This window comes from Orycteropus afer, unplaced genomic scaffold (assembly GCF_000298275.1).
Source record: "Orycteropus afer afer isolate SDZICR_OR568_19922 unplaced genomic scaffold, OryAfe1.0 scaffold00047, whole genome shotgun sequence".
Taxonomy (NCBI): Eukaryota; Metazoa; Chordata; class Mammalia; order Tubulidentata; family Orycteropodidae; genus Orycteropus; species Orycteropus afer.
The window spans coordinates 168,484-181,970 of NW_006921634.1; the positions used below are offsets into that span (position 1 = coordinate 168,484).

The 13,487-nt window shown below is 37.1% G+C and overlaps 1 protein-coding gene across 1 annotated transcript in view; it reads left to right on the forward strand.

Moving 5' to 3' along the window:
- Positions 1–13,487, forward strand: part of TYR (tyrosinase) — a 108,645-nt gene that overhangs the window by 39,585 nt on the left and 55,573 nt on the right. The window contains exon 3 of the mRNA XM_007938049.2: positions 11,106–11,253. Within this exon, the coding sequence (XP_007936240.1) occupies positions 11,106–11,253 (148 nt within the window). The remainder of the gene's footprint in view (positions 1–11,105; positions 11,254–13,487) is intronic.

The window sequence follows — 13,487 nt, forward strand, 5'->3', positions numbered from 1 at the left end:
TTTTTTTTTTTTTTTATGAGAGTAGAATTTATGCTGAACTCTGTCTTTCTAGCAATGAATAATATTCATCCATGGATGTTGTTGTTGTTGTTATGTGCTGTCGAGTCGGCCCTGACTCATAGCAACCCCTCCTTGGGTTACCGAGGCAGTATCGCTAGGGAAGTAGGATTGCCCAACCTTCCTTCCGAGGAGTGGCTGGTGGGTTTTGACTAATTTTTTGCAATCTTTCATTAAAAATTATATTTCCAATAAAATGTTACTTTTTATATATAAAAGGAGCCCTGGTAGCACAGCAGTTAAAGTATTTGGCTGCTAACCAAAACTTTGGCAGTTTGAACTCATCAACTGCTCCATGGGATATAGATGTGACAGTCTGCTTCTATAAAGATGTATTGGAAATCCTGTAGAGAAGTTCTATTCTGCCCTACAGGATCAATAAAAGGTTACTATGAGTCAGAACCAACTTGATGGCAATGGGTTTAGGTTTTGGGCTTTTGAGTATTCATTATTTTGTAAAATATTTAATATATTTGTGTCATTTTGTTCAGCTGTGTAGTAACAAATGTGTTAATGTTAACTTAATCTGAAAGGTTAACCTAATGGTCCCAAAGGAGTTTTAAAAATAATTATAATTTAAATACTTATTTTTGTTACAGAAAAGCATGCTACATTTATGAACTTTTTTTAAAAAAAAATTCTTTCAAGCTTAACATATAAAAGATCGAGATATAATTATGTGCGGAAATAGAATAAAACATGAGTTTAATTAGATAAAAAGAGAAACCACATAAACTTTCAAAGTACAAAAGAACAACCCACTGCCATGGAGTAAATTCCAACGCATAGTGACCCACATAGGGCTTCCAAGGCTGTAAATTTTTACAGAAGCAGACTGCCTCATCTTTCTCCCATGGAACAGCTGGTGGATTCGAATCACCAAACTTTGGGTTAGCAGCCCAATGCTTTAACCACATCACTACCCGATAACAATTTTTTATATGAATAATGGTGATAAATAATTAAGATTAATACATTTTAGAAGATGGCAGAATAGGATGACAAACTACACAGACTCTCTTCAACAAAGAAAAGAGAAACCAACTGATACAGATACAGAGGATAATCCTGGAGCCCTGAGCTTTAAAAGGAAGGATGCAGAAGTGAATTAATCACCAACTAGTAGAGGAACCTGAATGAAAACAGTTAGTAAGGAGACAAAAGGAGCTGTGGATCAGAGCTGTGGATCAACAGCTTTCCTGAAGGCAAGGACAGCTGGAATATTTCCAAGTGGTGTTAAGACCTGAGAAAGGACCTAAAAATCAGCCCTGCTCACCAAGGGCTCCATGGACTACTGCACATGTAGCTGAAGACTGAAAGGGAAACAGCAAAGAAAGAGACAACTGAACTGTGGACTTTCAGCTGTCCAGAGGTGTTCTGGTTACTTAGTGCTGTTCTGACAGAAATACACCACAAATGGGATGGCTTAAACAAACAGGAGTTTATTCTTCCAATTTGGAGGTTTTAAGTCCAAGTTCAGAGTGCTAGGCTCTAGGGGCTGGGTGAAAGCCCCTCAACCTTGGGGTCCAGCTCTGCCTCCTGCTCCCAGACCACTGGAACTAGAGGCGTGTCTTCACTCAGACAGCTTTTGGCTGCTGAGGCTGAGAAACCCCAAGGCTGACAAGTAAAAAGGCACAGTCCCGATGTTACCAAACCACACAGCAGGCCATTAATTTAAGTCCATTGTAAGTCCCAAGGTCAGCAGAGCATAGCAGGCTGCTGAGCAATGACACAGCTACATGCAGGGTCCAAGCATGCCATAGGCTAGAGACTATTCTCAAAGCTTCTCCTTATATACAGGAAGCAGACCACATACCCAAAGGCAGCTACTCAGCTGCTCATAGTAGATCCCACCATGGAGTTGATTACCAGTCTCATCATGGGGAATACTACTACCAGCTGCCCAGCCACGTAACCAGGCTTAGCCAAGTTGACATACAAACATAACCATCACAAGAGGATACAGCCATTTTGAATGTTTATAAGCAGCAGCTGAGTACAGCCAGTTTAAATGTTTACAAGCAGTGGCCATTTTGGATATTTAAAGTAAAAGCACTCTCGTTCGGATTCCAGGAACCTAAGACTAGGCTCCACTTGCTGAACATAGCATGGACATACAGGAAGCTGATGACTGGAAAGCAGACAGATGGTAATTGCATAAGTGCTTCCAATTAACAAATAGAGGAGCACAGTACCTTGCTTACTCAGATACATGCAAACAAAACAAAGAAAAATGAAAATCTTGGACAAATCATCCCAACATACAATTACCAATTAATATAAACACAAAAACATCACAATGTCTCAGAGACAAGAGACCATCACAGTCCACACAAAGAAGCAAGATAAAACAATAGAAACAAGAGACCAGAACACATCCCTGAGAAGCAGCAGCATTAGAACTCCCTGATAAGACATTCAAAAGAATTATATTTAGGGCCTCCAATAGATTGAGAGACAGATCAAGGAAAGCACTGACAAAACTGGAGAAAACCCTGGAACAATTTTGGAAGACAATACAAGAACAAAATTCCAAAATAAATGAAAAATTAGAAATGATGCAAAATCTAGATGGAAATGATTACAAAATCTACAGATTAATACTAAATTCTCAGAAATAGATAACACATCGAACGGGCAAAGAGTAGAATTGAATCAACGGAAGACAGGATTAGTGAGATTGAAGGCAAATACTTTAATACTTCCTTGGAAAGGGATCAATCAGAAAAAAGACCCAAACAAAATGAAGAAAGCCTAAGGATCATGTGGGATACCATCAAAAGGAATAACCTATGTGTAATGGGAATTGCAGAACAAGAAGAGACAAATAAAACCACAGAAAATTTTCAAAGATTTGTTGGAAGAGAATTACCCTGATATGATGGAAGATGAGAATATATCCATTCAAGAAGTCCAATGAAACCCAAACAGGATAGACCCCAAAAGAAAATCACCAAGACATATCATCATCAAACTCACCAAAATTAAAGACAAAGAAAGAATCCTAAAAGCAGCACTTGTTATGTGCCGTCAAATCGGCCCTGACTCATAGCGAACCCTCATTGGGTTTGCAAGGTCATGTTACTACGGAAGTAGATTGCCCAACCTTCCTGCTGAGGAGTGGCTAGTGGGTTTGAACCATCAGCCTTTGGGTTAGCAGTCAAGTGCCTTAGACACTACAGGGAAAACAAAAAGTTACCTGCAAGAGGCAACCAATAAGACTAAGCCTGGATTTCTCGGCAGAAACCATGCAAGAGGGAAGGCAATGGGATGGTATATATAAAACTCTGAAAGAAAAAAAAAAATTTCAACCAAAAATTATGTACCCAGCTAACTTGTCCCTCAAATATGATAATGAAATTAAGACATTTCCAGATAAGCAGAAAGTAAGGGAATTTGTTAAAATGAGACCAACTTTACAAAAGAGGCTAAAGGGAGTCTTTTGGACACAGAACCAATGACAGCAAACAATTACTGACAATTAACACACATGATGACATGACCCAGAAACCAATCCAGTTACAGAAGTATTGAAAATAAATGAGATCGTAAAGAGGGAACCAGAGACATCAATTGGCAAATGAAGACAGCTACAAACCAAAAAGAGAGAAAAAATTGTGTAGTTACAGAACTTCAAAATGGCAAGGAAATCAAAAAAATTGTAAGATAGTGTGGACTGTTCTAAAACTTGGGAAGAAAATTACAAATCACAGAGTAACCTTAAAGAAAAATGATAAACTTTCACATCAAAATAAAAGAGAACAAGCACAAATATTTAGCCAATACTAAAACAATAGCAATGAAGGAAGTGATAACACAATTCATAAACAAAACAAGCTCAGCACAGAAAATTATATGGAGCAAAGAAATCAGTACAACCACAAAAAAAAAATACACATAACAAAATGACAACAAAAATTCGTATTTGTTGATAATTACACTGAATGTCAGTGGATTAAATGCACCACTCATGACATGGAAAGTTGAAGAATGCATAAGAAAACATAACTCATCAATATTCTTTCTACAAGAGACACATCTTAGAGAGAAAGACACAAATGACTAAAAATCAAAGGTTGGAGAAAGATATATCAAGGAAATGGCAACAATAAAAGAACAGGATTGGCAATATTAATTTCTGATAAAATTGACTTTAAGACAAAAACCACCATAAGCAACAAAGAAGGACATTATATAATGATTAAAGGAGCAACTGAATAAGAGGATATAACCATTATAAATATCTATGCACCCAATGAAAGAGTGCCTAAATACATAAATTAGACTTTAACAGAATTAAAAAGGCAAATAGATAACTGTACAGTCATAGTAGGAGACTTTAATACACCACTTTCCATCAAAGACAGAACAACTAGAAAGTAAGTTAACAAAGACAGAGAAGAAATAAACAATTCACAAACTTGATCTTATAGACATCTACAGAGGAGCACTTCACCCAGAAACACCACAATATACATTCTTTTCCAGTGCACGTGGAGCATTCTCCAGGATAGATCATATGTTAGGCTACAAAACAAACCTTAACAAGTTTAAATTCATTGAAATACTTCAAAGCATCTTCTCAGATCATAATGCTATAAAATTATAAATCAATAATAGGAAGAGATCAATGGAAAAATAGCAAATACATGGAAACTGAATAACACCCTCCTTGAAAATGACTGGGTAACAGAAGAAATAAAAAAAAACATACTAAAAAATTCCATGAATCAAAGGAGAATGAAAACATAACATATCAAAATCTTTGGGACACAGCAAAAGCAGTGATCAGAGGCCAATTTATAGCAATAAATCCACACATCAAAAAAGAAAGAGCCAAAATAAGCACCTTAACCCAACATCCGCAACATTTAAAAAAGGAGCAGCAGAAAAAGCCTACAGTCTCCAGAAGCAAAGAAACAATAAAGACTCAAGCAGAGATAAATGAAACAAAATAGAAAGACAATGGAAAAAAATCAACAAGACTAGAAATTGGATTTTTGAAAAGATTAGTAAAATTGACAAATCATGGGCAAATTTAACAAAGGAAAAGAGGGAAAGAATACAAAAAAACATGAATGAGAAACTAATCAGGCAATGTCACAACAGAACTAATGGCAATTAAAAGGATTATATCAGGATACTATGAAGAACTATACTCCAACAAATTTGAATATCTAGAAGGAATAGACAGATTTCCAGAAACATACTACTTACCTAAACTAACATAGATTGAGCTGGAAAAGTTGAACAGACCCACAACAAAAGAAGAAATTGAAAAGTTCATCAAAAAAATTACCAACAAAAAAAAGCCCTGGCCCAGACAGTTTCACTGGAGAATTCTACCAAATGTTCAGAGAAGAACTGACACCAATGCTAGCTACTCAAACTATTCCATAACATAGAAAAGATAGAATCCTCTCAAATTCATTTTATGAAGTAAGCATAACCTTAATACCAAAACCAGGCAAAGACATCACTCAAAAGGAAAACTACAGACCAATATCACTGATAAATACAAATGCAAAAATCTTCAACAAAATCATAGCCAATAGACTCCAACAACATATCTAAAAAATAATACATTATGACCAAATGGAGTTCATATCAGGTAGGCAAGGATGGTTCAACATTAGAAAAACAATAAATATCATCCCTCACATAAATAAAACAGAGGAAAAGAACCACATGATCATATCAATAGATGCAGAAAAGGCATTTGATAAAATCCAACACCATTCCTGATCAAAACTCTCAGCAAAATTGAAATAGAAGGGAAATTCCTCAACATAATAAAGGACATATATGCAAAACCAACAGCCAACATTTTTCTCAGTGGAGAAAGACTGAAACCATTCCCCTTGAGAACAGGAACCAGATAAGGATACCCTCTATCACCACTTGTATTCAACATTGTACTGGAAGTCCTAGCCAGGGCCATAAGGTAAGAAAGGGAAATCAAAGGCTCCCAAACTGGTAAGGAAGAAGTCAAACTATCCCTATTTGCTGATGATATGATACTATACCCAGAAAATCCAAGAGACTCAGTAAAAAATCTACTGGAACTAATTGAGAGATTTAGCATAGTGGCAGGATACAAGATCAACATCCAAAATTCATTTGGATTCCTCTAACACCAGTAAAGAATGGCTGAAAGAGAAATAAGGAAATCAAAACCCTTTACAATTGTTGTTGTTGTTGTTATGTGACATAGAGTCAGCCCCAACTCATAGCGGCCCCTCCTTGGGTTGCCAAGGCAGTATCACTATGGAAGTAGATTGCCCAACCTTCCTTCTGAGGAATGGCTGGTGGTTTTGAACTGCCAGTTTTCTGGTTAGCAGTCAAGTGCCTCATGTACTATACTACCAGAGCTCCTACCCTTTACAATAGCTACCCAAAAAATAAATTACTTGGAAGTAAATCTTACCAGGAACACAAAAGACCTGTACCTAGAAAACTAGAAAAGACTATTTCAAGAAATGCTAAAAGAGCTTCATAAATGGAAGAACATACCATGCTCATGGATAGGAAGATGGAACACTGTGAAAATGTCAATTCTAACCAAAGCAATCTATACATTCAATGCAACCCCAATCCAGACCCCATCAACATTCTTTAAGGCTAGGGAGTCCATAGCCTTGGAAACCCAAGGAGGGGTCACTAAGAGTCAGGTCTGACTTGAGGACACATAACAATGACAACAATTTTATATGGAAAGGAAAGAGACCTCATATAAGCAAAGCACTATTGAAGAAGAACAAAGTAGGAGGGTCTCACACTCTCAGATCTCAAAACATACTATACAGCCACAAAAGTCAAAACAGCCAACAGACACATAGACCAATGGAATAGAATTGAGAACCCATAAATAGATCCACTGACCTATGGTCAGCTGATCTTTGACAATGGGCTAAATTCTATTAAATGGGGAGGAGATGGACTCTTTAACAAATGGTGCTGGCAAAACTGGAGATCCATTTACAGAAAAATGAAACAAGATCTGTTCTTCACCTCATACAAAATAACTAACTTCAGATGGATCAAAGATTTAAATGTGAAACCTAAAGTTCCTCAAGGAAAAATAGGAGCAAATTTCTGATAGTGTAATGCCTAAGGCACTTGACTGCTAACCAGAAGGCTGGTGGCTCAAACCCACCGGCCACTCCCTGGAAGAAAGGTTGGCCAGTCTATTTCCATAGTGATACTGCCTTGGAAACCCAAGGAGGGGTCGCTATGAGTCGGGTCTGACTTGATGCCACATAACAACAACAACAACAACCACCAGAAGGCTGGTGGTTCAAACCCACCAGCCACTCCTAGGAAGGAAGATGGGGAGAGTGGTGATACTGCCTTGGAAACCCAAGGAGGGGTCGCTATGAGTCGGGTCTGACTTGATGCCACATAACAACAACAACAACAACCACCAGAAGGCTGGTGGTTCAAACCCACCAGCCACTCCTAGGAAGGAAGATGGGGAGAGTGGTGATACTGCCTTGGAAACCCAAGGAGGGGTCACTATGAGTGGGTCCAACTCGATGGCAAATAAGAACAACAACAACAATTTATGGCATAAATAGACTGTCAAGCATAATCCAAAATGCACAAATAGCAGAAGAAAAACTAGATGAATGGGACTTTCTAAAAATTAAATTTTTATGTGCCTCAAAAGATTTCTTCAAAAGAGTAAAAAGAGAACCTAGAGATTGGGAAAAAAAATATATGTCAAGGACATATTTGACAAGGGATTTATCTCTAGAATTTATAGAAAACTCCAACACGTCAACAACAAAAAGACAATCCAATTAATAAATGGGCAGAAGACATGAATAGATACTTCACCAAAGAGGATATTCAGGCAGGCAACAAACACATGAAGAAATGTTCACGATCATTAGCCATTGTTGTTTTTGTTGTTATGTGCTGTCGAGTCGGACCCAACTCATAGCGACCCCTCCTTGGATTGCCAAGGCAGTATCACTACCGAAGTAGTTGCCCTATCTTCCTTCCGAGGAGTGGCTGGTGGATTTGAACCACAGCCTTCTGGTTAGCAGTCAAGTGCCTTAGGCACTATACCATTAAAGAAATGCAAATCAAAACAACTAGTTACCATCTGTCCCTAGTACTAATGGCAAAGTTCAACAAGACAGAAAATAACAAATGCTGGTGAAGACGTGGAAACATTGGGACTCTCATACACTGCTGGTGGGACTGTCAAATGATACAACCACTGTGGAAAATAGTATGGAGATTCCTTAAAAAGCTGGAATTAGAAATGCCATTTGACCCAATAATTCCATTATTAGGTATATATCCTAAAGAAGTGAGAGCCAGGACAAGAACAGATATATGCACATCCATGTTCATTGCAGCACTATTTACAGTAGCAAAAAGACAAAAACAACCTAGGTACCCATCAACAGAAGAATGAATAAACAAACTATGATACAAACACACAAAGGAATAATATGCAACCCTAAAGAATCATGTAGAATGTACAAAATACCACATAATGTGGATGAACTTGGATGACATTATGCTGAGTGAAATAAGTCAAGCACAGAAGGACAAATACTGTATTAGTTCATTATTGTAAAAAGTCAAGGAAATGTTTAGATATGGAAGGAAACTTTCTTGGTTGGTTACTAGAGGTGAGGAGAGGGGAAGAAACACTAAAACACAGAAAAAAAAAAGATTGACATATTTTAAAAAGTAGAATTAAAATTTTATTTAAAAATTTATCCTAGTTACAATACCCCAGAAGTTGTATCCTCTGAAACTATTACAATTGTGACAAAAAGCAATTTGGAATCTATTTATTTAAAAATATGTTTTAAAAAAATTACTCAAAATATGGTTTTAAAACTTTTTTCCATGATACTTAGGATAAAACTTGAAGACTATCACTTTACAGAATTATGCCCTCCATAATATATGGTCTACTGATCCACTGAAGAGGCAGTAAATCATTGCATTTAAGAGTCTGAGCTGTATAAAACAAACTGTGTTCCAATCTTAACTCCCTACTTATTCATTCTTTAACCTTCAACAAGTTAGTTGACCTCTCTAAATCTTGTTTATATAATGAAGATGATGAAGGTACCAAATTTGTAGGATCATCCTCAATGTTATATGAAATGATTCTTGTAAAGCTCTTAGAAAAATGCCTTCACATAGTGTCATACATATGCATGCATTTATAAAACCTGTCATAGACAAGATAGTTTAGAGGAAGGCAAGTACCTGTTGTCTGGACAAACTTCCTGAGAGAGCAGGGCTTCATATGGTTTCCAAAAATGAGTAAACCAACTAAAAAAGAGGTAATAAATGACCAGCTCAGGGACAGAAATATTGTGAGCCCCAGTGATGGAGACCGCGAGGTATTAGATGCACAAATCAATAGCTACGCCTTTAAACAACAACAACAAAAAAAAGTGCATTACTTAAAGGAATCCTGAAGTAAATCTTCTGGTAAAGCAAAAACTTCCTTCAGTACTCCTTTAAGCTTTACACTTCTCTAGACTATTTTGGATAATCTAAAAAATTCACTACTTTCCTGGAGCACATTATGAAAAGTACTACACAGTGTGTGCTAAGCAGAGATGTCTCAGAGAAAGGCCTGGTGGTTGTCTTCTAAAAGATCACAGCTAGTGAAAACCACATGGAGCACAGTTCTGCTCGGACACACATAGGGTCACCATGAGTCAGAGTAAACTCCATGGCAACTGTTTCGGTTTTCGGTCTTAAGCAATGAGTTATGAAAATTAACTTTATAAATATCATTGATAAAAAAAATGTGAAGAATTTTGCTGAGAAAATTATCCTAATTGCATAAAATGAAACTGGACCTCCCTTAAGGAGCCCCAGTCACTCAGTGGTTAAACACTGGGCTGCTAACTGAACAGTTGGTAGTTCAAACACACCAGCCACTCCATGGGAGAAAGATGTAGCAGGCTGATTCCTTAAAGATTTACAGCCTTGAGAACCATATGGGGTAGTTCTACCCTGTCCTATAGGGTCAGTAAGAGTCAGAATTGACTGGATGGCAGTGGGTTTGGGTATAGGACCTCCCCTTGCCAAATTCTAAGCCTTCACGACCTCTATCTGACCTTTGGTTTTGATCCTCTAAGTTTACCAAGCATGGTATCATTCTACAGGGACTGGTCCTTCCTCATAATACTTCCAAAGTATGTGAGAGGAAGACTCTCCATCTCACTTCTAAGGAGCATTCCTGCTGTATTTCTCCAAGACAAGCTTGTTTATTTTTCTACCAGTCTGTGGTGCATTCAATATTCTTTACCACAACAATTCAAATGTGTCAATTCTTTTGCAATCTTCCTTGTTCATCATCCCACTCTTACATGCATATGAGGTGATTGAAAATACCATGGCTTGGATCAGGCACATTTTAGCCTTCAAAGTGAAATCTTTTAACAATTGAAAGAGGTCTTTTGCAGCAGACTTGCCCGATGCAATATGCCATCTGATTTCTTGACTGTTGCTTCCGTGGGCACTAGTTGTGGACTCAAGTAAAATGAAATCCTTGACAATTTCGATCTTTTCTCCATTTATCATGATGTTGCTTACTGGTACATGAGTAATAATTTTTTTTTTTTTTCCTTTATGTTGAGGTGTAATTCATAGTGAAGGCTGTATGTAGTCTTTGATCTTCATCAATAAGTGATTTGAGTCTTCTTCACTTTCAGCAAGCAAGATTGTATCATCTGCATATAGTAGGTTGTTTAATGAGTCTTTCTTCAATCTTGATGTCATGTTCTGTTTCATATAGTCTAGCTTCTCAAATTACTTGCTCAGCATATAGATTGAATAAATATGGTGAAAGGATACAACTCCAACACACATATTTCCTGATTTTAAAACAATTTAGGCATGCAGAATATAAAGAGTTCCAATATACAATGAATTATACTGTTATTTTATTCTTTTGAGTCAGTTTTTCTATTGTAATTATAACACAAATGAGATAATCACTCAGATTTTCAATCATTAAGGTAAACTAATTGTTTTTCATTTTCCTTTTTTACTACCAGGATTTGCTAGTCCACTTACTGGGATAGCAGATGACTCTCAAAGCAGCATGCACAATGCCTTGCACATCTTTATGAATGGAACAATGTCCCAGGTACAAGGATCAGCCAATGATCCCATCTTTCTTCTTCATCATGCATTTGTTGACAGGTTGGTTAACACTTTTTCATAAGTAATGTGCTACTAGGTTTAAATGTAGTAGATGTCTTCTAAATGTGACTTTCCTTATCATAGAAAACTAAGGTGTTATGGTGGCTAATGTTTCAGATTTGCTTCTCCCAGAAACGGACTCAAAACTAAGGATCTGGATGTGCATGTTTCGTTAAGGTAGTGTTCCTAGGAGAAACAAGTAAGGGAGAGGGTAAAGCGGGATGAGCAAGGGGATGGGGGCAGATAAAGGTGAGTGTGAAGTCCCCTACTCAGCCAGATCTTGATAGAATATAAAGTATACCTCAGTTTGCCCTGTCTTAAGATAAAACAGCTGGGTTTTTGTACTTCACTGCTAATCAGCCATGGGCTACAGTTTACACTGAGGATATCTTCGTTAGCTGCAACCAAAAATGTCAAGTGGATTCCAACACATAGAAACCCCATGTGGCAAAGTAGAACTGTCCTATATGGTTTTATATGTTGAAATCTTTCTGGGAGTGTATCACCAGGTCTGTCTCCCCCAAAGTGGCTGGGTAGGTTCAAATCAAGACTCTATGGTTAGCAGCCAAGTGCTTAGCTGTTGCATCTCCTGGACTCCTAAGGGGTGTAAAACTACCATGCAGCAGCCCAACTCTTTACAGGATAGTTGGCTCCAATGGCATTATGCAGAAGTGTGACTAATAGTAGCCATTCCAAAGTCTTTTAAAATTTAATTTTCCTGCCCTCTTAGATGTCTCGGCTAATTCTATTTTCCTACCAGACATCTGTATGATTATTAATATAATAAGTCAAAAATAATAAGAAAATATCAAAGTGGTTTTTGATCCAGTCCACACAGCCAACCTGATGAAGACTCTGGGCATGGTAATGAAGGATGCAACATCGTAAATAAAGGCGAGCTCTGCAGATTGCTGCAGGACACCCAGATTTCCTCTCAGGTCTCTCATTACAGAGATTTGCTTCTTAAAGAAGGCAGGTCTATTCACTGACGTTTCTCATTCACAAAATATAATTATTCATCACCTACTGAAAATGTCATGTACATTTGCCAGGATATTCCACCATTCATTCCTGCCTCCATCCCCAAATCTGGAACATGTTTTTCTTGGCCTAATTTCTATACAATCTTCAAGACTAGCTTCAATTTTTACCTCCTCTGTAAAGTATGACTATGCTACTGTCATTTACTATCTCTTCCATCCAGAGTGTGTTGAACCAAGCTCACACTGGCTAGCAAGACCTGTGTTCCTCTTTTCTGAATTCCTTGTTCAGTAACCTGTAGTTGCTAGCTTGAAATCAGCCATGACAGAAGTATTTGCACCACAGAAAATGGCAAATGTTATAGTCAAAGCTTTTATTTCTACAAAATTAGTTGTTAAATATTTTCCAGCACTTCTGTGTTCCCATATATTAAGTCATACCACATTCTTTTTATACTCTATATTTTGAATATATCACTTATATATTCTTTTTTATTATATTCATTGCCTCTTCCACTAATCTGTGAACTATCTAGTGGCAGAGTCCATATCTTGAATTATATTTATTTGTCTCATAATGATTTAGGTAGCAACTACTTAGTAGGCACATAACTTTTCTATCCAATAAATAAATTATTGAAATAAATTACAATTACCACAGGTTGTAAAAGGCAGTACACAGTAGTCACTTTACCTGAAGAATTTCTTTGACAGGTTTGAAAAGCAAATTTAATACTTATTTAATGCATGAACATATTTATTAAATTTAGTACATTTCCAACATGGGCCAAGACACCGATGAAACAATTATAAGATAGAATCATCTTTCTCAAGATGCTTAGTCTAGTGGAAAATATGGATAAGTAAACAACTATAGTACAGTATGATTCTTACTGAATCATGGGGAAACTCTTGGAAAGCTACATAAAAGCGATAATACATGAGCTTAGTTCTGAACGGCACAAGAGCTATAAGACAAGGATGGATGGTTCAGGGCCAAGGACACAACGTCTGTTTTCTTAAGGACTGATCAAAAACAAGAGGTATGAACTGAAGAAGAAATTGGTGACTTGGCTTCCAAAACAAGAAAATAAGCTTCAATTCTTATCAACAGAGAAAATTATAAGATTTCATTGGCCAATTAGCCTGCCATCAAAATGTACCAATGCTGGAAAAATAAGTATTCGAGCACACTAATTCCAACACCTATTTTGAGTCTAATTCTAATCTCCTGTACAACCATTAAGTTACAAA